This window comes from Manis pentadactyla, chromosome 6 (assembly GCF_030020395.1).
Source record: "Manis pentadactyla isolate mManPen7 chromosome 6, mManPen7.hap1, whole genome shotgun sequence".
NCBI classification, from domain to species: Eukaryota; Metazoa; Chordata; class Mammalia; order Pholidota; family Manidae; genus Manis; species Manis pentadactyla.
This window is the reverse complement of record NC_080024.1, coordinates 34,199,369-34,224,787: the sequence shown is the minus strand read 5'-3', so window position 1 is coordinate 34,224,787 and position 25,419 is coordinate 34,199,369. Positions and strand designations below refer to the sequence as shown.

Genomic DNA, 25,419 nt, shown 5'->3' with positions numbered 1-25,419 from the left:
AGGCGCCCCTTGGGCATCCCCCTGGAGTCAGGGCTTCTGCCTGAGCCTCTCCATGCTCATCTCCCTGCAGCCTCTAGCCAGCTTTTTAACCACCCTGGAGCCCTCTCCTAAGCCATGGACCAAATAACTTTTTGCAGCAAAAAAAAAAGTTATCAGTGCCAGGGCCCCACTTCAGGGTAATGTAGCCGGAATCTGTGGGAGTGGGGCACAGAGACATCATTTCTCCTAGTCCTTGCAACAGCCCCACCGGATAGGTGCTAGTATCTCTATTTTCCGGATTAGGAAACTGAGGCTCTGGGAGGTTAAGAATTTTCCCATTACACATCTAATGAGAGACAGAACAAGCCTGGTCCCCAAATAATTTTCAAATGTATGTTGTTTTTCATAAGTGCTCTCCATAACATTTAAAAAAAACCTTTTTTCTCCACAACATACTTGAACAGCATGTGAGGTAGCACCATTGAAAGCCCTTCCCCTGCTAAGCTGTGGACAGACATACCCTGCTAAGGTATCAGACACAGACAGCCATTCATCCACACACAGCAGCAGAAAAGGACCTTAGCTCGCCCAAGCAGGGCAGCCTCAAACCCTGTCTTTGAATTGTCAGCTGTCCTGTCACATCTCTGCAGCATACCCAGGATGAATGTTTGCTCTTGAGGAACCAGAAGGTTAGAGCAGCACAAATTAAGGTGGATGGTCAGGCCAAAAGTCAACATCTTTTATAAATATTACTGGGAATTTTGAACACTTTTGGTTCCCGAATGAAGCTGTGTTTAGATTTCAGCGAGTCTAATTACATTAGATGAAATTTGATTTTAAAAAAGATAAAATGAGTTCAGTAGATTGCTACGACTGAACAGCTTGCCTTCATCCTCATCTTTACTTTGTTGCTTTCATTTTACTTATTCCCTGGATGAAACAAAAAAACTGTAGGCGATTCTCAGTAAGATTAAAGAATCTCCCTAAGAATGCCCATCTTTATTAGAGAATCTAATCAACTTCCTTTTTCCAAATGCTGTGTGGAGAGCTACTTTTTCCAGCTATTCTTAGCAAATATGGAGCTGCAGAGGCTTCTTGGGGGGGACTGGACAAGGGAGGAGCTGCTGCCAGACTCCCTGGGTTCCAGCAGAGGCAGACCTCTTTCCCCAGCTTGTGGCTGACTGGGGACAAGCCTTCCACAATATGGATTTCCTTGTCTGAATTCTCCCAGCTCAGCAACGCCCCTTGTCAGAGCACAGAGCCTGCAGTTGAATCACAGATCAGCCCAGGAAGCAGCTAGTCCTGAACCACAGAGGCTCGTGCATTTCTGCCGCACAAAGAACCCCAGCCCTGGGAAACTTTCTGGCTCAGCCTTCCTCTTTGCCCCCTGTGGAAAAGCAGGTAATTTCCAACTGGTCCAGTAGAAAACCAGTGCAAGTGATCATGCAAGCAGGTGTATTCAACCCAGTCATGGCTTTATCTTCTCACAACTACAAATGCTATTTTTCATACCAGCTGCATCCTAAACCCTGAGTTAAGATGGTGATTAGTGGTGGTAGTGGGCGTCTCAGTAGGAGCTTTCTTAAGAAGAAAGGGCTTTGACTGAGCCAATGAAAGCTGTTGCCAGGAAACCAGATGCCATGAACAGGCCACTCCAGCAGCGTAAGAATACAAACCGAGAGTGCTGGACTGAGCATTAAGTGTACTTGGCAGCTGAGTCCCACAAGGCCTGTTAACCCCTTGTGCACCTAACCATGTCTACACAGTGCATCAAGAGAATTATCATAAAATCTAAAAGCCACCCCTGCTATTAGTATCTGCCAGGCAAATATAGCATTTCAAAGACGTTCTCCCTGCTTAGCTAACAACTTCCTCTGGAGACCTGCTTTCAAGAGGGTTGGCATCAGAGATGGGCACAAGTAAGGGCTGGCCAGGATCATGAAGTTCTGCAGAGGGCACTGCTCATATCCAATCCGACTTGATTCCTCTCAACTTGTGGTAGTTTTGTCTGGACTTTTGGCCCCTGGAGAGGGGACTGTATGTCTCAAGGGGGTCTGCTTTGTGAGAGAAGAAGGAAATGCTTCCCCTCTTCCTTAAAGGTGTACTTATAGAGCCTCCTGGGGCCAGCCAGAGGTCGGCAGCCTCTGCCCATTTCAGGACTGTTGCCTGAAGAAGCATGAACACAGGCTGGCTCTCCTGGAAAATGGGGGTGCAGGCAGAGCTTCTGTGGATGGGCCTCCCCACCTACCTCCCAGGGGGTGCCATCCTCAGTCTTGCCTCACTTCCTCTCTCACTGTCCCTCATTCTTCCCCCATTGATTCCCAAATCCAGGCACCCACTCTCCCATTCCTGAACAGTGTGCTTTGTTCAGCCTCTGCAAAGGGACTTGCATCTTAACTCAGTTCTCAAAAAAACCTAAATGCCTTCCCAAAGCAAACTCTAAAGGTTGGATAACAGAAGGAGGGGTTACCTGTGGGCTCAGGGCCGCTGGGTCCTCAAGGTGAATTCTAGCGATGCGTGGGCCTCAAGGGTAAGGTTCTCTGAGAACCCAGGCCCTCTGATTCGCCTTCCTCTTCCTCAGACTGTCAGTTCCAGCTCCTTGGCTGCTCCCTTCCTCGGGCTGAGGGAGGAGACATCACTTTGTATGTCAAACCGTCCCTAATTTGGGCAAGTAGTGGAAACAGAATTTGTGTACCCCTTCGGTTATGCAATATATTCATTCCTGAGAAAATACGTTTTGTACATTGAATTAACATTTCCCTGAAATGATTAACAACGGCTCACAATTTTTACTCTTTGGAGTTAGAAAGTATAAAAATGACTCTTGTCATAGAGTTCAAAGAATGAACTAGATGCCAGGTGACAGACTAGGGCCTGGTTGTACAGCCTAGGGACTCACTGTCTAGTTTACGTGAGATTCCCTAAATGAGGAAACAGCTTCCAGAACATCATTTTGCTTAACAAAGCCTTTCTACTGTGTGCTACTAGACAGAGGAAAGAGAATTCATGTGTATTTTGAATTATGGAATAGAATTATTTGTTCAACTATATTTTCTATTTATTGAGCACATACTATAGTATGTAGTGCCAGGCACTACACCCAGTGCTTTACATAAATCATCTTATTTGTTAATTTAAAAAAATCATTGTAACAATATTTAATGAAAATCGAAAGAAAAAAATTTCCCACAACCATACTAACAAAGGGGCAGAACATTTTATCTTCTTACAGTAATGTTCAATGGTTCTAAATTATCAGAATCCATGTAAATTTGATGACTGGCATCTGCACTGAGATTCTCCCTTAGAACTAAAATCACCCTCCATAGGTTGGTGCCTATAAAGGTTTGTTATTTTTGCCTCCAGTGACTGAAATGCCAGGCAGATTAGTAACTAATTTCCCCCATGTTATGAAACAACTGAGAATGTGTGATTTTTATTTCTTCTCCAACCTTACTATCTCCCCACAATAAATTTAAAAGCTTGCAATTACTGTGAAGGCTCCTACTAATAAAATGAAGTCTTGAGTAAAAGCATAGCTAGATATTCAAGACTCCCCCCAAAAAACCCTTCAGAAAGATCTAAAATAAATAGACCTCCAGCCCCTCCCTCCTGAACTAGGTGGTCATGTGGTCATAATTTATATTTAAGTAGAGAAGGAAACAGGGAGTCATTACTGACACTTTCTCCCTTGCTCTGATTCTAGAATATTCCTTATTGCCTTTTGCATTTTCTTCTTGCAAACCTGACCTGGACCACATGAGAAATTAGCCCCAGTGTCTGAACACACCAAGTGACTTATCCTCAGACAATCTGGGCTTCCTGCAACAAGCTGAGAGGGCTGTATCTTCGACATGGATTCCCTTGGTGTCCTTTCAGCCTTTGAATACCAGGTTTCAGGCCCAGAATCTTTAATCTATGGCCCTAAACTTTGTACTACAGGCAAACTACTAAATACTAAACAGGCTTAGACTTAATTCTCTTTCAACAAAGATCATTCTGTATCTTTCTGGGCATGTTACAAAGTAAGCAACAGATATTATTCAGTGGCTACCATTATGCAAGGGGCAGTTTGTAAAGTGCTAAGAACTAGAAGGTGTAATCCCTACCATCCAAAGGCTTAACAGTCTAGTTGGGAGTATAGATCACAAGCAAATGGGAAGAGCTTTAATAATGCAAAGTGAAGCTGATGCTCACATACACAGCCCGTATCTGTAAAAATCCTTTGTTGTGGCTTTCTCTCACACCTTGTCTTTGGTGCTCATGGCACATAGTTGTGGATGGCTCTATCAGCCTGCATCCCACCTTCCCTGTGGCTCAGGAGGTTAGGTTCAAAGCTGAAATGTGATTTCCTGGGGTCTCCTGCAACTAGATTTGAAGGTAAAGTGAGGAGATGCAAGGTTAGGGAGATACGAGTGTTTCCTGGCCTTCAGAGTGGCAGACACAGATGCAGCGTCCAGTCACCAGCTTCATGGCTGGAGAGGTCACTGTGGTGGCCTCAGTCACAGCAGCTTCCTGACTGGGGGACAGTAGCCATGATGTTGCCTCTCATGAGTAGTTGCTACTACTCCGCTGCAGAAGTGGGATGATCAGCAGGCTGGGATCAGGACCACACCGCCTCACCACCTCTGGTTTGCCCTGTGGCTTTGTGTGGATCAGCTACTCTCTCTGTGCACTGACCCTTCCTCTTTGAGTAATGAGGGCAACACCAATGACTCCTCCTACTTGCTGCCCCTGCAGGTGAACCCAGTTCCTGGAGAACACTACCGCATTGCCTTACAGAGGAGCATGAGGATCCCGACACTATTCTACAGGCCACTTCCCCAGAGTGGCACCCATTTGCCCCAAGCACTTTGGAGCAAGGGACAAATTCCTTGATGCACCGGGGACACAGCCATTGAGAAACATCTTTTCTTTGTTTCATGTGGTTTCTATTTATTTACAGAGTACCATGGTTATTCATGATGCTTTACAAACTATAAAAACAAGGTCTCCACCCTATAGAATTTACAGTGTAATTTAAACAGACACGCTGCCTAGGCTGACAGGTCAGGCCTGCCAGGAGATGGTGTTGGTGTTATATAACATGGGTGTGGAGGTTTCTTCCTGAGTTATAAATACTTTCCAGTTACAAGGGCCTTTCATCTGGGATCCCCAAGCACTTTGGAACGGCAATAACCTCGATTACTTTCTAAATGCACTTTCCATAAACTGCTGTGGGGACTGAGTAAATGCTTTTAAATGTCTATTAATTGATCTGTACATCTGTTCATTGTCCATATTAAACAGCATGGATGTAAACGCTAGAGCGCTAGAGTTTAGGAGAGCCCTGCTTTGGGCCGTGTTCTGGCTGCTCACTGATTACAAACCCCAGAGAGGCCTGGGAGCCTCGCCACAGCATTGGGAGGGCCAGACAGGCACCTGGGCATTTTCCCAGGTGAGACGTTCTCTCAGTCTAGACTCAGAAATATTGCTCTCTGGGGTCCTGGTTTACCACTTATGGGTGAGCTAACATTTCCAAGTCAGGTGAGCTAAAAGGAAGAGTGACCCCTGGAGAAACCTGGAGTAACTCCTCGGCTGATAATCCTGGTTCTCAGGCGGGTCCCAGTCGCTCCATCCCTTTCCTCTTAAGCTCCCTTACTCTCTTCCCTGAGCAACGGCATTCTCAAAATGGCAACATTTACATTTTATTACAGAAGGGTATGGAGTTTACCCTTCTGTGTCTCTCTCAAAGGCCACTTACCAAGTGATTATTCCCAACCTATTTGACAAATTCATTCAAATCCAAGGGAAGTTTGGCCTGGATTACTAGGTCCTGAAAATTCACCCATAAGTTTATAAGCTAAGTATCCCTCATTCTATCCATCATTTATTCTGTTCTCAGAGTCATCTTTCTAAAATACAGAAGACACACATCACCCCTGCTTTTAAAAAAACCCTACCTGAATGACACGTCAATTATCTCTCAATAAAACTGGAAAAAAAACAGATAAAAATAAAAATAAATCCATTCTACTAGAATTCACCCATGTAAGCATACTGTAAAAGGAAACATGTTTTACTACCCAGTACAAACAACATAGCACAGAAACAGCTAAATAAAGGGATGTTTGATGCAACACTATAGTACTTTACAAACTTCATCTTTTATTAAGGAACAAGTAGAGCTAATATCATTCATATTACCCTGAACTACTATGTCCTATAATATATTCCATGTAATTTAATTTTCAATAATTGATTGGGGCTGTTTCTTCCTTTGAAATTCAAAATAAATCTCATTATGAACCCGGGAACCATTCTGAGGAAAACAAATATAAAACAAAGTGATATTAATGTCCTTTTCAAGTCTGAAGTTCTATGAAAACACTAAGGTTAGGAAATGATATGTGCTTTAATGACCAAAATGTTTGAAATGATACTACTAAGAATTTCTAAGTTAATTCTGGATCCAATAAATTTTCAAGTTTGGTTGGTTTTTCCTCAAAAAAAAACACACATCTATTCTTTTTGGCTCTCTTCTCATCCCTGCCTATCATTAAAAACAAATAAAAACAAAAAACCTACCCAAGGAACTAAGCCCAAAGAGTCTCAGCAGAGCACATACGGCCTCTATGGCCTTGGCCAGTGGGCCTATCTCTCCAGCTTCATCTCTGTCCTCATCACCCTCAGCTTTGGCTACACCAAAAAACTTGCCCCTTCCCCAGCATTCTCAGACTTTCCTGTCCATGCCTCCTGCAACATCCTCTTCCATCTTTCCTCTTCACCATACACTACTGTCCCTTAAAGCCTACCCCTAAAATCCCTCATCTTCAAAGCCTTCTGTGAGGCCACCACCATGCATCACCCCCACCCCACCTCTCTTCCTAGAGCACCTGCTCATCTCCACCTCCGTGATTGCAGCTGTCACATCATCTCTCAGGTAGCAGTTCACACATGCCTCTCTTTTCACCCTGAGGGGAGCTTCTTGAGGGCAAGGACCATGGTTTTTTGCTGTTGATTTTTGGTCTTCAAGTACTATTTTTTTAATTGATGTATAGTTAATATATACTATATTGGCTTCATGCATACCACATAGTGATTAGACAATTACGTACAGTACGAAATGCTCACCACAGTAAGTGTTGTTAGTACACAATAAGTGAAGTAAGTGCTATTATTATCTCCATGTTACAGAGGAGGGAACCGAGACTCTGTGGTCACATGACTCATCCAAGTTCACACTGCTTGAGAATGGAGGAGCTGGGAGTCAAGCCCAAGCAATCTGGCCTCAGGATCCGTGTTCCCAAGGACTACTGCAGACAGGACACCGATTAGGACCTACACAGGTTGGGGAATGGGCAGCTGGCTGTGTGGTGGTCCCAGTATGAATGCTCAAAGGTCGCCTGGGTTCTGCATGCTCACGGGTCTGGCTTAGCCTGCAGTTTGGGAGTCTTCAGTCCCCTTTGTCTTTGAAACCAGCTTCCCACATAGAAGAATCTAGTCTGGGGATAGCAAGGACACAGGGCAGTCCAAGCAGCAGGGAGATGGGCACAGCGTGCTCTCACAGCTCCTCTCTGCAGCAGGCCAAACTCACATTGATGCAGACCATGTACTTACACTGATCAAACCCAGAGGCCTTCTTGGGTGCAGGGTGGCTCCAGTTAGGCAGTGGGCGTCAAGAGGAAGACAGAGCTTCTGGGAATTCCAATAAGGAATATAAAAAGTTGGGAGGGGGAGAAAGTGGCAGGGACCATGTTTTGCATACAGTAATCTCTCAGTAAAGTTTTGTTGAAGGGTCCTTTTTGCACTTCGAAGGGGCAGAGCAGGGGAAGGGAGGAAGCAACTATAGTTTATGATCCCTGTAAACTATTCGGAATCCTCATTCTGTAGGATTTTATCTCACCTGCATGAGGAGGTCAGTCCACAATAATGCTGACCAATCAGCTTTCAGATTATGAAGTGCTAAACTCAGTTTTTTGTTTTCTTTGCTATATACTGTTTAAATATTAAAAAGTGTATAAATAAAATTTATCATTTTAATCATTTTTAAACGTACTGTTCATTGGCATTAAGTACATTCACATTGTTGTACAATTATCACCACCATCCATCTCCAGAACGTTTTCGTCTTCCCAAACTGAAACTCTGTACCCATTAAACACTAACTTTCCATTCCCTCCTCCCACATCCCCTGGCAAGCACAATTCTATTTTCTTTATCTATGACTACTCTGCCTAATATAATTGGAATCGTACAATATGTGTCTCTTTGTGTCTGGCTTATTTCACTTAGCATAATCTTCAGGGTTGATCCATACTGTAGCATGTGTCTGAATTTCTTTACTTTTCAAGGCTGAATAATATTCCAGTGCATGCATACGTGTGTGTGTGCACGCGCCACATTTTGTTTAGCCATTCATCTATTGATGAATATTTGGATTACTTCCACTTTTGGCCTAGTATAAATAATGCCGCTGTAAACATGGGTGTTCAAATATCTGTTTGAGCCCTTACTTCCACTTCTTTTGGATTATATATTCAGAAGTGAAATTGCTGGATCATATGGTAATTCTTTGTCTCATTTTTTGAAGAACTGCTACACTGTTTTCCACAGTGGACACATCATTTTAACATTCCCAACAACAATGCAAAAGGACTCCAGTTTCTTCACATCTTCACCAAAACTTGGTACTATTATTTTTTAAATTAAAACCATCCTAATGGGTGTTGAAGTGGTATCCATTGTGGTTTGGACTAAATTCAGTTTTGAGCCTCTGCGTTCACTGTCTTGATTCCCCATGATAAAACCAATCTAATTATACAGGATGACTTCTATTTCTTCCTCGTGAAACTTGAACCTGCCTCCCAGTAAATGCACTTGCACAGAGGGAGATCTAAAAGGTATCCGCGCTGTAGCCTGTTGTACTTCCTCACACAGGTCAGCAGGGGGCACTCCCACAGGTTACCATGGATGGTCCGCGGACATTACAGGGCCGGTTGCTTTTCCAGGTCAAAGCAGGTTTCCTAGGCCACCAGCAAGTCTTTTCGTTCCCTGCCTCCTTTCCGACATTCCATCCTCACAGTGTCACCATCAAGGAGAACCAAGCAACCCAGGCTATCACAGTGTTTCTCCGAAGGGGTGCTACTGGCATTCCACCTAGACGCTTATTAGGCAGGGCAGTCCCACACACTATAGACCGTTTAGCATCCCAGGCTCCTGCTTGCTAAATGCCAGCAGCGGCCTCCAGTCGTTGTGACAACCGAAATGCCCCCCTCCCCACATCTCCCAGCCTACCTCTGTCTGGTAACAGGAGCTGCCCAGGAGAGAGCCAGCTATGCAAAGGCATGTGGAGAGACTCAGGTATCCTGCGCTCGCTCACGCAAAGCAGAGCCTACCACACAGAGGCCTCCTGTCCAGTTGAGGAGACGCTGGAGCTCAGCCAAGGAAAACATCACAGGTCACTTTAGACGACCTAGGCAATCCTCTGAGCCTGTTAATGGTCAGCTGACGGTGAAAGGCTCGAATATCAGAAGGGGGAAGACACTCTCTAAAAGCAAGACAAATACTGTAACAGGAAAGATATCCCAATGTGGCGCCCCCACCCCCCGCAATTGTGACTTGAGCCCGGTCCCTTCAATGCCCCTGTGACCCCCTCCTGCCCGCGCGTGAGCATGGCCCTCAGCCCCTCTGCCTGGCCTAAGCTGCTTTAATGGACTTCACGGCCCTGTGCTGCCATAGCAACTGGAAACAACCTCCACGGCAGTGAGGACGGTGCGGTGGCCCAGATCTGAAGAAGCACACCGGTAACAGAGCAACAGAACCGGGGACAACAAGGGCGCGGGCATAGGGCAGGGAGGGGCTGCCCAGAGAGCCAACAATCCGGGGCTTGAGGAGTCAGGGTTTGCGGTTTATTTTTTCTCCCAACAAAGACACACACTGTCTAAACTGTGTGGCTGGTTGTTATTAAGAAGCTTCTGCAAGAGGGGAAAATGTATTTAATAAAAGGCCCAGTGTTTGTGGCCTTCTTGGGCTCACTGCTGAGCTCAGGAAATCTTGAGGTGTGACCAGTTTTCAGCCTTCAAAACCAAGATGAACTGCCCTTGAGAGGGGTGGTCAAAGGGGAAACATGTTCAGGCTCTCTCTCCTGAGCCGGGGACATGGGAAGCTGGTCCAGAACAAACAGAAGCTAGAAGTCTATTTCGAACCAGAGGTGAGTCTTACAGCTGAATAAAGGCACTGATTTGAGGGGGTGGAGGGCCTAGGATGAAGAGGAATGCCCTATTTTCCCTTTGGGGCTGAGACATGTGTTTCGTTTGGTTCATTAGTGAGGTGGTGGGCGTTGCTGGCAGGTCTGCCCTCCTCCTTGGCGAAACAAAAAAATAAGGTAGTCTGCCTGACACCCCAAGCTTGCCACTGCTACCCTCTTCCTTCCCTTTGCACACTGAATTACAGCCTCATTTGCTTTAGACTGAAGAAGATTCCAGACTATCTAAAATTCATATGGTTTGGTTCAAGACCAGAGTTTCCACCTGGGTTCTAGGCAAGCTGATGTCTGTTTGGTATTTAGAAGTTGCAATCTGTGGTTGAAATGTTGTGTATGTTCATGCCATTTCAATGGCTTCCTTGAACTTTCTGGAATTCAACCCACAGGACCCATATTTAATATATGCCCCTCAAAAATCTCATTTTAGAAGATTCTAAAGAGGTGGCAAAAAATTCCCTTGTACTGGACTTTTATTTTGCTGAATTTTGCAAGGAATATGAAATCAATTGGGGGTACTTTGAAAATGTTTGGATCACACAAAGATTTCCATTGTCATGGGAGTTCATTGGGATATTTGATCTTTGCTATATTAAAAGGCATAAAATTTCAAAGGACCTCTGTGGCCAGTGGCATTTACTTACTTACAAGATATGTGACTACTTTATAGGATCCTAAATAGCAAAGTTGGGTAGTGTTACACAGCATCTGGTTTGTATAGAAATTCTCCCTGTGTACAGCCAAAGTGATGGGTTGGAAGGGAATTGTTTTCTCCTACTTAAACTGCCAGCCAGTCCAGGTCTAACTTCAAAGTTGTTTGCTGTCCTTGATAATTCTGACTAATTATGTGCATCCCAGGAAACTGTAACTGGCCTGTAACCTGCCGTGTATCCTATTTAAGCCTCCAGGCATGAATGGCTCTTATGGGGTAAAATAGATCCATGTCCTGGGTTCTCCTAATTCTGCAATGTGGAGACGAAATCAGTTGCTAAGAAGAAGGATTGTGTTCCATGACACCCTGTGAGCAATTCAGAGAAAAACAATCACTAAAACTTTGCCAAACACCTCACACATGCAGTATTTGTTATAAAAGGGCCTTCCACAGTGGGTCAGTCAAGGTGGTTTCTTTCCACTGCAGGATTACTTAAACTGGAAGTCCCCAGAAGACTATGTCCTCATTAGCAAACCACAAGATGAGGGCAATGCCAGCCAGCACATGTGGAACCTCTTTCTTCCTAAAACATTCAGCACTAGAAAGGGTGCCCTGATCCTCTACTCAGAAGGTCTAGCCATATCAGCATGGACACCGGAAGAGAGGAGAAAAGGTCGCTACCACCCCAAAGGCTGCAGGAAGAGGCTGGATCTTGAACTGCACACACTTCAGGACCTCAAAGAAGCCATCCTGGCATATGGGAGGATACAGGTAGGCAGAGCAGCCTCCTGGGTTGGGGGAGGCACTGGCCTTCGTGTCTAGAGGTCCAGTTGTAGCTTTGGTTATAACTTTGTCTGGGACCCCAGGGAAGGAATGAAACCTTCAGACCACCACTTCTTCATCTCTAAAATGGGATGTACTTTTGGCCGTGTGTGCTGCACACAATTGTCACAAGGCATAAGTGAGAGAATGTATGAGAAAGGCTCTGAAAAGCATAAAGGACTATTATTATCACTTTGTGTTTTCCTTTCTGCTGAGCAGCACAAAGTCTTTTTCAGCCTTCAGGCAGGTGCAGGCCAGCAGACATTTCATCAGAATCCTTCAAATCCTGTCTTGTAGCCACAAGCATCATCACACCTCTGGCGTTCTTGGCTTTGTGGCGATGAAAACATTTTACAATTTACCTTGAGCCCTTCAGCATCTGAAGGATAGGTTAATGACTTTTTCCATTCTGTATTTAATATTAGGGGAAAACCCCTGTGTTCATCTTTCTGATTCATGCTTTCTAATGTCCAGTGAGATGCATACCTAGCCCCTGCTTTATAACTGTGTACATCAGCCCTTTGGCTGACGCCATAGGGAGGCAGGGAGGATGTATTACTTTATGAAATTCTAACTTATAGATAGTATATTACTCCCCAGTGTAAAAGTTTCTGCTGGCTTCCCATTCCCTACAGGATAAAGCCCTTAGCATCTTACACCAGGCCCTCCCCACACTTTCTCTCCTGTTTCTAGTTGCATCTGCCACTTGTTCATACTGCCACCTTGACTATGGATCCCTCAAGGCCCCACCCATGTGAATAGCTCACCATTTCATAAACACCTTGTGCTCTTCCATGACTCTATGCTCTCGCACGTGCTTCTACAGCTGGAAAACTCCTGCCCATCCCTCTAAATACATGTCAGATGTCATCTCTTCACTGAAGCTTTCTCCCACTTCCCTAGGCAGAGACATCCACTGCTTCCTCCCCTGTGAACATTCCTGTACCATCATGCATTGTGATTTATCTCTTTATCCACTTGTTGTTATTTCCTTGAGGACAGGGACCATATCTAAATCATTTCTGGAGAATAGTGAATACCCATGAGTGTTTGTGGAATGAATGGATTGGTTGTACATGATACTGTCAATGTTTCTTAGATCATCTCCTGACATCATTACTGGGCAATTTATCATCTACCACACCCTAGGCAGAGCTCCTAAAAGGAAAGATTTCTCTGCCCCCTTTCCTTCTTTGAAAATACACAGAAGTTTAATGACCTTGACCAAATGCCCAACTGTAGTTTGTTTTAAAATTCTTGGATGGAAGGAAACCAATTGTTGAATGCCTACTATTATTTTATAGCTATTTTTAATTTAATCTTCCCAATGACACTGTGAGATATGGGTTTTTTGCCCCCTTTCATAAATGAAGAAACTGAGGCTCAGAAGGGTTAAGTGACTTGGCCAAGGTCTCAGAGCTGGTAAATGACAGAGCCAGGATTCAAACCAGAGGCTGCCCACCTCTCCAGGAGCAGCAGGCTTTGCCCTTCATCCGATTGTCTGTGAAATTGTAAGGGCCTCCAGAAGTCATCACACCAGGCCTTAGCCTGTTTGCCCTAACAGCCACTCCTCACCCTTACCTCACCTACATCACAGTGGGGTTGACCACAGGCTACATGTAATTCCAAAAACATCTGTTTCAACTGGCTTCTAATTAAATTTGCTGGTGGAAGACATTGGAATATTGCAGAGGGAGAAGAGAAAAGCCAGGGAATTTCTTCCCTCCTGTTCTACCTATGGTTTTGAGAAGCACCTGCATCACCTCTGTGGTCCAGCTCCCAAAAGACAAGCCCACTGTGGCTCCAGATTCCTCCAGGTGAGCCCACCAGCTCCTCCCTCTGTCCTTCAGCCTAGGGGCAGTGCTGGCTTCCTGATGGTACTCACTATCTTTTTGGCTTCCGAGCTCTGTAATCACCTGTGTACCCATTTCCCTGAATTAAATTCCATCTGTGTTTAAATACTTAGAGTGATTTCTCCTTTCCTGGTTAGACTGATATGTAGACTAACTTACTGCCTAGAGTAAGAATACCTTCCACAGCTTTCAGAAGCTTGTCTATATGGCTTAAATATTTCAGGGAGCAGGGATCTTATTACTTTATACAGTAGATGTCTCTGTTCAGGGATGGCTTCATACATGGTGGACTTGGACTAAAAGTAAAAAAGAAGTTCCTGTCTTCTTGTGGTATCAATCTACCAGATTTATATCACATACCTGTACAAAACAGAACACTGTAGTCCAACTCCAAATGGGTAGAAGGGAAATGGTGTGAAGAAATCAGAAAGGAAAGAAAAGGTTTGGAATAGTAACAGAGCAGGAATTTAAGAATAGAGGACATTGTGGATTAAAATAGGAGAAACAATTCAAAAGGGACTTGAATTCTTTAAAGATTAAAGAAAATGAACACCTCAGAAGAGGAAACTATTGGAAACTACAGAGCACCGTCTGATTACAGAAACTATAGGATGGCAAGCAACTTCTTAAATCATAACATACAGTGCAGGGAAGGCTATGCAGGGAAATGAGCTGTCTCATATTTGAGGAATACAAATCACATAACATTTCTGGAAGGCATTTTGGCAAAAGCCTAAAAAGGACCAATATTCTTTGATTTGGCATTCTACTTTTAGAGATTTGCCGTAGGAAATAATCAGAAATGCGCCAAAGATTTATGCATAATAATTTTACTGCAGGGCTATTTATTACTATATAAAACATTGCAAATAATGTCTAATAATGGAATATGATAAAATAAATTACAGAACAGTCACATATTGTATTTGGGGGGGTCAGGCCATAAAGTCATATATTAGTCATGAATAACAAGAAAATATTCACAGTGTTTTTTAAAAGCAGGTTATAAAATAATATTCACATAATAAAAATACCAATGTTCATTTAAGTTTGAATATTTACTATGTTCTTGCCACTGTTCTAAGTGCTCTCCATGTATAACTCATGCACGCTTTCTTTCAGTCCTGGGAGTAGGCACTATTATTATCTCATTATAAAGGTGAGGAAATTGAAACACAGTTGAGTTCTTCACTCAGGATTATGCAGTCATGTAGATAATTGCCCCAGAATTCAAGACAAGGCAAGGTAGAAAACACCAACTCTCTAACACAATCCCAGTTTTTTTAAAAACTAGTTATACAAGCTGAAGGATACACATCAAAATTTAGCCATGGATTGAGAGATTGTAAGTCATATTTTTATTTACATATACCTTTTTACATTATTTTTTTTTATTAAATTAAAATACATGGGGAATCCCTCATGCTTATGTATGTAATTAAATTTGACTTTCTCCTGTTAAATAAATAAATAAAATAAAAATGAGAAAAATTAAAATCTATGGCTTTGAAAGAGGTAGACAGTGACAGACAGCAAGGTTGACCTAGAGGCCCAGGTAGAATGAGGAAGGAAAATGCAATAGAAACTGTGCTGTAAACCGGGCTAGCCAATAACACACCATCTGGTCCTCAGGGTCAGTACTTTGTCCAATGAGTATAGTTTAAGAGTTGAAAACACCACACTTAAAGCAAAAGAGCCAAAATGGGGAAGGGGAGACAGTGGGGAGTGGTTAGCAGTGGAGTAATGTTGCTTACAAAAGGATCTCTACTGGCTGAACCATGAAGCCGGAAACCTACAAAGCACAGGGTCCATTCAAACCTGTAAGAATAGAGGCCATCACAGGGAGGTGCAATCAAAATTTTAAAGTATCCCACATCATTCCAGTCCTATATACGGATCTCATAATATGCACAGGACAATACATCTGGGTTTTATAGCTCAACATACACCTTCCCTTCAACCTTCTTGATGGCCCGGTTTTCTTGGAGCAAAGAGAAATGTTAAGTGGAGAGATTAGATGTCAGAGTTCTCAGACTTCTAGATACACGGATATGTTGCTTTATTGTTGTTTTTCTTAACAGAAGGAAATATTGTTCAAATATTCCCAAAGTGAAAACTATTCTTGGGACCTTTAATTCATACAGCTTCCCATTATTTAGAAATGTATAGGGCTATAAAACCTAAATAGCCATAATTTGGAGTTCTATCTAAATGATGGTTATAATGATACCCTTGAAGCATAGCAGAATCCTCAAGTGCCTTTCAAATAATCAGAAATATTAAATAATTTTCACATTGTTTTAGTATTTTTTAATTCTTTTTTTTAGAATGTTATAAATCCAGTGATACATTTTAAATGCCCAATGATGGGAAATTAATAAAAATAATTTATTTAAAAAATTCAATTCATAGAGCATTCCATTTCTCTCTCCCATTGGGGGAAAAAGAGGTCTTAGATCGCTATAGCTGATTTCAAGCAAGGCTATATTGCTTCTGCCATTTCCCTTATAATTGTGGTTACATTTAAGAGTATTGCCAATCATGTTCCACTGAGTAAACCCCTACTCATTCTCTACTGTCTAATTTCCTTCCACATTTCAATATTCACGATGCTTAACTCTTTACTTGGTGTTTTCAGCCCATGTCCAACCCATGAAGCATCTTCAGGCTACTATTTTTCAAGTGATATTGTGAGAAATATGTTTTTTTTAATAAAGTTTATTTTTCCATACTAAACATAATAGCTCATCATACAAAATAGAAAAATTTAGAAAAGTAGGAAGAATAATATATTATCCTTTCAGCTAAAAATCAGGAGAATTTAGTGTCAACCCCGATCGGTGACCTGCTGCTCAGCTGATGGCGCCCCTAAGAGCATCGCTGGTCTGAGGACCCTCAACCAAGTGCCAATTAGCACCAAATCCAACAAGGGGAGAAACAGAGGCTTGACTGCACTCATTCTGGCAGGTGTCCTGCATTTGAGCAGTTCCTGAGCAGTTGTATTTGGAGCCTTTAACAAACCTAGAAGTAGGAAAGATCAGGAGACAATCATGAGGGAATCTTGACAATAAGGTCAAAGGTATTGTCAATAACAACACTTACTGGGTGGTTAGTGTACACCAGGCATTTTATCTATATAACACCACTCAGTCTGCACAAGCCTACGAGCTGGGTGCTAGCATTACTTCCATTTTGTAAGAGGAACAAAGAAGGCTTGAAAGTAATTCACTTGCCCCAAGTTACACAGCTAAGTGGTGGAGCTACGTGTGGAGCCCAAACAACTGATTCCAAATCTCCACTCTTAACCATGAGAGGGCCTATTTTGAAGACTCCACATGCTCCAGAGTAAAGAAGCATCTCTCCGGCTTTAACAGCATTTTTTAAAAAGGCATGTGAGTCTTCCAACACTTCTTTTGAAATCCTTTATAGTTCTAGATAAGCAAATCAGATTTTCATTAAAATCAATCTGGGCTATAGGTAACATGCTCATAGTAAGCTATATATATGATCCAGTAGACTTCTATTTTTCTAGGCTTTATGTACTTTGTCTAGTTGTACAACCAATAGCGAATATTTATAATAATAGCTAACACTTATGAAATACTTACTATTATACCTAACAACATTCTTTTAAGTAAAAAGCTCTTTACACTTATTATCTCATAATCCTCACAACAGTTTTATAAGGCATATATTTTTTATTGTTTTAAAATAAACATAATATAAAACTTGCCATTTTAATCAATTTTAAGTATACGGTTTAGTGTCATCAGGTACATTCACACTGTTGTATAACCATCACCACCATCCAGAACTTTTTTCATCTTGCAAAACTAGAACTGTGTACCCACTAAACAGTAATTCCCTATTTCTCATTCTCCAACAGCCACTGGCAACCATCATTCTGCTTTTTGTCTCTGTGAATTTGACTTCTCTTAAGTACCTCCTGTGAGTGGAATCATATACAGCAGTTATCCTTTTAATATTTTGTGACTGGCTTATTTCACTTAACATAGTGCCTTCAAGATTTATTAATGTTGTAGCATGTATCAGAATTTCCCTTTGTTGCCTGTTCTTTCAGTATCATATCCAAGAAACCATTGCCATGAAGCTTTTCCTCTGCTTTCCTCTAAGAGTTTTATAGTTTTAGTTAACTGTTACATTTAGATCTTTGATTCATTTTGAGTTAATTTTTATATATGGTGTAAAGTAAGTATCCAACTTTATTTTGCACATGAAAGGTGTGTATATTTACCATCCTCATTTGACAGGTAAAGAAACTGAGGCGCAAGTGGGTCGAGTAATTTTCCCAAAGACACATCACTAATGAATGTTGGAGCTAAGATTCAAACCCAAGAAGACTGAGCTCTTGTAAGAACTGGAGCTTAGTTTTTGCTGTTTTCAATTCTAATTGTTATACCTTTGCTTTTATGACATACGGTTGGTCAAATCTTTGATGTTAAATGGTTTGGTCAGGAATCGAGCCCTGCAATGAAAACATTGCAACTATGGGAAAATTCAGACCATTTCATGATTCTCTTCTTAATGAGCTGATGTCCAGGAATACACAATTGCCAAAGATACATGGGAGAGAGAGTATCATTTGCACAAAATCCCAGAAATTTACCCTGCAGAGAAAACCTGCTGAGAGCAGTGCTGTTTACACAATGCTGCTTAAAGTTAGCCTGGGATTGGAGAAAGTCCTTCAGGCACAGCTATAAGCAGCCTCACATCTCTCACCTCCCACCTCTACTCCAGTTGCAGTCCCTGGCAGCCCCAAAGCTGGCTCCAGTCACATGGGCACAGGTGCAACAGCAGTGGGCTGTCACCCTCTGCTCTGAGGCTTGGCCACTGCCAGAGCCCATTGACTCCAGCAAGCCCAACGGAGGAGCGGGAGACGCCAGCTGTGCTCCTCCTGAGAGAAGGGCTTCCAGCTGGAGCGGGCAGCTTGAGGCACAAGGGGTCAGCAGGAATGTACAGACATTTTGGGGATTTCCATTCAACTGAGCTAATGCCTTGAGTAGTTATAACCTGATCAGTGCCTAGAACAGTGCCTGACACATAGAACAGCAAAGAGCTGTTGGATGAACATATTAGTTGGCAGGGTGTAGCAGGGAGACGTCATAACCTCTGCCCAGCAGGGGTGTGCAGTCTGATCCAGTAGCAGATTTGTGATACTTGATACACAGCCTATGAGAGAATTATATATTATAATTAATTAATATGCTGTCAAGGTATAAATATAGTGATTGTGATTGCTTCTTACTAGGAAAATCTAGAGTGGTATATTAGAGGAGGTAGAATTTGAGCTGAGTCTTGTGGTGAAATAAGTGGAGGAAAACTGTCTAGGCCCAGGTGAGTGAAGACCTAGAGGGGACAGGCAGCAGAGGAAAGCAGAGTAATTAGACAGAGGAGGGTCTTAGCTGGAAATGCACATGAAGAAGTAGGTGCAGTCATGTTCTGCCTGCCAGTTCCAGGATTTCTGGACTTCTCTCTTCACCCCTCTGTCACCTCTTGCACACAAAGGCTGATCACTGTCTGTGGTAATATGACAGCTGGCTGTCCAGGCCTTTCTTGCCTTCCTGGGGACTCTGGCACCCTGCCACCCCATATCTGCTGAACAGAAGCACAGCCTGCATTGGCTCCTCCTTCTGAAAACTCTGGCCTGCTGGCACCCAGCGGGGTGGACATGACAGCCAGTGGGAGGATGGGGACAGGTACAGGGGTCCCTTCGCCCATCTGCATACGGAGGCCTGGTGGGCAGCAGGAAGGCAGCTGGCTGGAGCAGGTCCCTCATTAAAGGAAGCATTCTTGATGGAGTGTGGATAACAGGCCACTCTGTGCACTTTAATTACTCACTTCAGAAGAAACTAGAAGCTGGGGTTGACTGTCAAAGCTAAGGTAGGCCTGAGAAGTCTGAAACCATCACAGCCAGCTTCCTGCTGTCATTTATTTTCCTGTTCCAGAAACTCCTTTCCCAGCTCCCTTCTGTCTTCTTTTATGTTTTAGAGTAATGTTTGGTGGTTAGAGGTCCAGGATAAAGTTGGGGAAGAAATGGGAAGTATGTATGTGAGGAGCATGGGTGCAATAAAATAAATTGATTTTGAACATGCTTTCCATTTATAATCTAACCATATTACTGAAATGTTGATTTTATGAAAAAAGGGAAAAAGCTGTAATCTTATGTCCAATACCCTAATAGCAGTGTTATTAGAATGTTCATGTATTTTCTTCCAGTCTTTCCACCATGATTATACATTTATAAAATAAATTTTCATGAGATTGTAATCATACTATACATTTTCTCTTGTATCTTCTTTTTTCCACTTAACATATTATTCTACATGTCGGAAATAAGTGAATAGATTTAACCCTGACTGTCTACTTGGTAGACCTTAGTGGCCTTGGGCCTCCCTCAGTGCTTCAGTTTATCCAGTGGGATGTGAAACTAATCAAGCAACTTCACAGGCATAATTTGACAAACTATTAAATGAAGCCAGAAAACTAGAAAAAAAAAGTAAAGAAGCAATGGTAGGCAGAAAAATGGCCCCCCAAAGATGTCTACATCCTAATCCCTGGAACCTATGACTGTATTAGGTTAAATGGCAAAGGGAAATTAAAGTTGCAGATGAAATTAAGGTTGCTAATCAGATGAATTTAAAATAGGGAGATTATCCTGGATTATCTGGGCAGGCCCAGTGTGATCACAAAGATCCTTACAAGTGGAAGAAGTAACCACAAGGGAGAACCAGAGAAATGGCAGCATGAGAGGGACTCAGGCCAACCTTGCTGGCTTTGAAGATGAAAGAAGGGGTCATGAGCAAGAAATGCAGGTGGCCTCTAGAAACTGGAAAAGCAAAGGAACAGATTCTTACCTATAGCCTCCAGAAAAAACACAGCCCTGTTAACACCCTGATTTTAGTCCATTGAGACCCTTTTCAAACTTCTGACCTCCAAAACTATAAGATGATAAATTCACATTGTTTAAAGCCACTATGTGGGTAGTAATTTATTACAGCAGCAATGGAAAACTAATACAGAGGCCAAGATCAGCTTTCAAATTCTAACATACAGTACATCTAGGTGCCCCAAATTCCAGGACAAGGGATTCCCTGACTTCTTGTCAATTCCCTGACCCACTGAGCAAGCTGCCCAGTAAAGCTCCAGAACCCAGCTGGTGCTTCAGAAATACCACTAGCTGGTGTTAATGAAAAACAACAAAGGCTCTCGTCCACATCAAACTGTGCATCTCGCCATCTGCACAGGGGCCACAGCATTCAGAGGATGCTTGATCTTGCTTCATTCAGAGAAAAGTCATCTGAAGCTAGAATATAAAGGGAAGAAATGATGTTCAGTTCACCCAGAAAAGGTCTTGGATCAAATGACTCCATATTCCAGGGCTTGACACAGTGCCTGGCACATAGAAAGTGCTCAACAAATGTTTATTGCATGACCAAATGAACAAGTGGAGTGAGTGAGAGAACTTCAGGCACTGTGCTTCCACTGCCTTCCCCACAATTCTTTCTTGTCCTCCGGAAAAAGTCTTGAGATTTAGGCAAGGCTGGATTTTTCAGGTTCTTTTTTCACTTGAATTACCTGCCACATAAATTGTCCAGACATCAAAGACCAATTCATATTCTGTGCTTGGATTCCAGGCATTCATTTTAATTCACAGATTCCTAGAGTGTAGAGCCAACTGATAGTAATCCAGGCTTTCTTTTACCTGTTACTCAATGTATTTGTTATCAGTCTGTCTCACTCGTTCCTTTTTCTCCAGTGCCTGACATAAAGTTTGGTGTACTGTTGGTGTTTGATGTGTGAGTGAATGAATGTCTGGATACCTGTTTCTCTCTCCCCAGCAGAGGTATTCCTTCATCTTTTGGAATTTGGCTTCCCAGCCCTCTCTTTAGTTGAATCCTCAGCTATAGGCGGTGCATTTCTATCTCCTGAATACTTTAGAACGGGAGCAAACCTCAGCTTTGCCCTGCAGAACAAGGACACAAACCCTAAAGTCTTCTCCCCATTAAGCAAGTTCTCTATTTCTATCATATTATCCTCTTTTCTTTTATTTCTTTTTTCAACCATCAACCTTCCTTGGTAAATTCTGGCAGGATATGGCAAAGAAACTGAGACCAGCGACTTACTGATCTCACCTGAGAATGACAATTACCTGGTGGGTAAGGAGGCATTGACTAGAAATTGGCATGAGGGAACTTTCTTGGCTGATGAAATTTCTATATTTTGTTTTGTGTGGGGGTTACAAAGGTATATACAATTGTCAGATTTTATGAAACCAAACATTTTAGCTGTGTGCATGTTATCACATATAAATTATGCCTTAATTGTTAAAAATGTTCAAAAGAGAAGGATTCTGAGATCACAATCAGTTCATCAGTCAAGATTGCCGTGATTGATTGGTGATGTCTGCCATGGACAAGGGGAAGGGGGATAGATGTCAACACAAGTACCACATGTTTGCTATTCTTGTGCTTAACTGATCATCCTTAGAGAGTTTCTGCATCATTTAAGTGGTTATAATATTAACTTGTCCCCCTTAAAGGATTATAATGAGGTGAAAGTTCTTTGTATAATGTAAATCCCTAGCCAAGTGTAAGATGTTATTATTCACATTTATTCCCTCTGATGTTTTTCACTGTGGGACTGACTTTGGCAGATAAGTTTCCAGAAAATTCTCCCTGGCTGAAGTGAAATGCAGCAGAGCCAGACATTTTCAACATGCCAGGCTTCCTGTGAATATGGACATAGCTTGTCTGTCTCATTATTCATATGACAAACATTGAGTGCAGATGCTGATTTCTCAAGCTGGCTTTCCCATTGCCATTCAGGGCCACATTTTAAGGTACAAAAATGATTTCCACTGCCTGAACTAAGTAATGTGTTTTCTTTTTGAGGCTCTTTATCCTTTTCTGATGCTCAGTCTCCAGATGGGGTCTGGTATTTCTCATTTCCCCTTCTCCTTCCAACTGCAAATCTGCAGGGGCCTTTCAGAGCTGTGCTCTTTGGGCTCCTGGCTTATGTCTGCTGGCCGAGGCATCTGCTTTGGGTGCCTTCAGTCACCTTCTGGGAGTCTCCCAGATTACTGATGAAGGTTGTGCTAACCAGCTTGTATCACGGGGAGGCTCAGGGCTTTTCAGCCATGCTGTTTCCTGACTGGTGTCCCCACAGAGGGAGCAGGGAAGAACCTGGCAACCCTACCTCCACTTCCGAAGCCAACCGGAGAGCCAGGCCCAACGGCAGATGCAGCCTGGGTATTCAGCCAAGAGATACCTCCGAGGCCTCTTGAGGACATGGCCCCCTGACGCTATGTACAGGCTCCAGTGTGCAGGTCAGTGGGGATACAGGAGGCGGTGCACCCTGAGCTGCCCTACCTAGAATTCTAGTATGAGAATAGGCTTTCCATGAAGGCCTGAAACACCAGAATTTCAGGTCCAATTTTGTGTTAAAGCAAAGCTGCTCTAGCTTGGGAGACCTCAGGCCTCTGTCACACCTTTCACCCCTCAGCCTTCCCCATGTTTTCAGATGAACATACAGCCTGAAGTCCTGCCTTCACTCCAGCAACTCTCAGCAGCCCCACACTCCACATCCCAAACGGAACTTCCTTCCCAGCCATCCCCACTCGGAGACTTCACATCTTCCAGTTCAACCCATCTTTTACAAGAAAAGGAGAAGGAGACCAGAGGGGCAAAGAAATTTGTCCAAGGTCATGTGGCCAAAGGCAGAGCTGGGACCAGAATCAGATCCTCCCCATTCCCCCAGCCTCACATTCTTCCCAAGATCCCCTGATTCCCCTTTCGAGGAGATCTCAATCCTCCAGAAGTGGAAATGTTAGACTCCTCCTCTGAAGGTGGTGGCTCTCCAGCACAAACCACTTAGGAGTGAGGTGGACACCCTGCTGCTGAACAGAGACCCCTAATGCAGTCTGTGAAGACTTAAAAATGAAAACAGGAAATGATTGGGGATTAGAGTTGACAGATTTGGTGCATATACACACATATACAGACACACACCCAGTTAACCTGCAATATTTGGTATGTATTTCTACTAAAAATAGTATTCATTGTTTATCTGAAATTCAATTTTAACTGGACATCCTGTATTGTATTTGGTAAACCTTTTGGGGACGAGAGGAATCAGCAGTAGGACTTACCAGTGCACACTCAGTTGGTTGCCATTTCCTCAGCACGAAAAAACAGGACCAGAGGAAACTTTCTTCTTGCTTTATGGGTTTACCTTGGAAAAAGGGAGAAAACAACTCTCTCCCTAGTAAATGATGACTTAAAAGAAAATGCGAGATGTGGGCTTGTCCAGGAATTGATTTTACCTTCCTGGTAGGCCCATGATTACAGGCAGTTCCATTTATTTAACACTTGCGACAAAGAGCCTCTTAACCAGAGATATGTTAGTCATTGGATGGGGCAGAGGGCAGAGCTGCTCCATAGCCTAGGCCCAACATCTTTAAGGATGACAGTCACTCTTAACATAGAAAAATGTCTCAAGACCTCTCTCTGGAAGTCTTTAAGGAAAAATCCATGTGTTCGTACAATCAAGGGCCCCTTGCCATAATTCACTACGGAAGCCCCTCTTGAGGGTGAGATCCTCAAGCAGAAGGAATAATGGTGATCCTGTGGTATGTGATCACTGGCCCAATGGCCTCTGCCACCTGCTCCCCTCACATCTCAGAACTCACCATCTCTGAGATGCTAGCATGTTCTCTGGACCCATCTTTCCACCTCTATAATAAATCCTCCCCACCCTTTAGACCCCCATCTTCTACAAACTCCAGCCAAGACTGAGTTCCTCAGCTTCTAACCTTATAACACAGTTGGGGCCACACAGTTGAGCACTGAAGAGTTTTGTCTCTCCAACAGATTATTAGTGCCTTCAAGAAGGGCCCATGTCTGGTTCTTCTGTATCTAGCAGAGGGGTGGGCCCACTGGTAAGCCTTCAATAAATACTTGCAGAATGGCTGGACTGAGGATCATGGGGCCTCAGAAGCAAGCAGGATAGCTTGCAATACAGGAGAAACCTTTGGGTTCTCCTCCTGAGGAAGGAGGAGTCTTTGATCCAACCACAAAGAAGCAGCCACATTTCTGCCACTAGGGAGACCCAGTCCTTGAGAATGGTGGACTGAAGGAAACACACATGGCACAGAACCAGAAGCACCCAAGACACTGGATAGAGAATGCTCTGTAGATTCTATCTGATTTTTTAATTCCATCCCTCTTCCATCTGTCTTCCTTAATGGGCAATTTCCAAAGCCAAGACTAGAATAAGTGGGGAACCTCATAGTTATCTCCAAGACTTTCAGACTGGTGACCATTATTTCTACCAATAACTCCTGACCTACTCTTCAGGATGCATCAAGGATTCTGTGCTGCTCCAGGACAGTCAACTCAATGTGCCAAAGAATCTAAGGCCACAACAGGACCTTTCAGGTGTACCCCCAAAATACCATCTTCTTCCTGTCTTCCCTCCATTTTGGATTCAACAAGGAAAATCTTTTGAACAAGGTACATGTTGATTTTATGGCCAGATGTCAAACATTCAGATGTTTAACCCCTTAAAATGGAGTTTCCCTAAATAAAGTCTAAGGATTCTGGGTTTCATCGTCCTCATCTGTAAAATGAGGGCATGAGTATAGACCAACATTGTCCAACAGTACTTTCCACAATGATGGAATGTTCTATAATATGTGCTGTCCAGTATAGTAGCCATTAGCCACATGTAGCTCCTGAGCACTTGAAATGTAGGTAGTAAGACTGTGAAACTGAGTTTTTAAGTTTTCTTTACTTTTAATAAATTTACATCTAAATAGCTACATGTGGCTAACAGCTATATACTAGTGCAGG

General features: G+C 43.0%; 1 protein-coding gene across 1 annotated transcript in view; it reads left to right on the top strand.

Moving 5' to 3' along the window:
• Positions 1-9,476: 9,476 nt before the first annotated feature.
• KIAA2012 (KIAA2012 ortholog) overlaps positions 9,477-25,419 on the top strand; it is a 120,074-nt gene continuing 104,131 nt past the window's right edge. The window contains exons 1-4 of the mRNA XM_036927998.2: positions 9,477-10,171; positions 11,361-11,645; positions 22,736-22,895; positions 24,925-25,080. Coding sequence (XP_036783893.2) covers positions 10,088-10,171; positions 11,361-11,645; positions 22,736-22,895; positions 24,925-25,080 — 685 coding nt within the window. The 5' untranslated portion in view covers positions 9,477-10,087. The remainder of the gene's footprint in view (positions 10,172-11,360; positions 11,646-22,735; positions 22,896-24,924; positions 25,081-25,419) is intronic.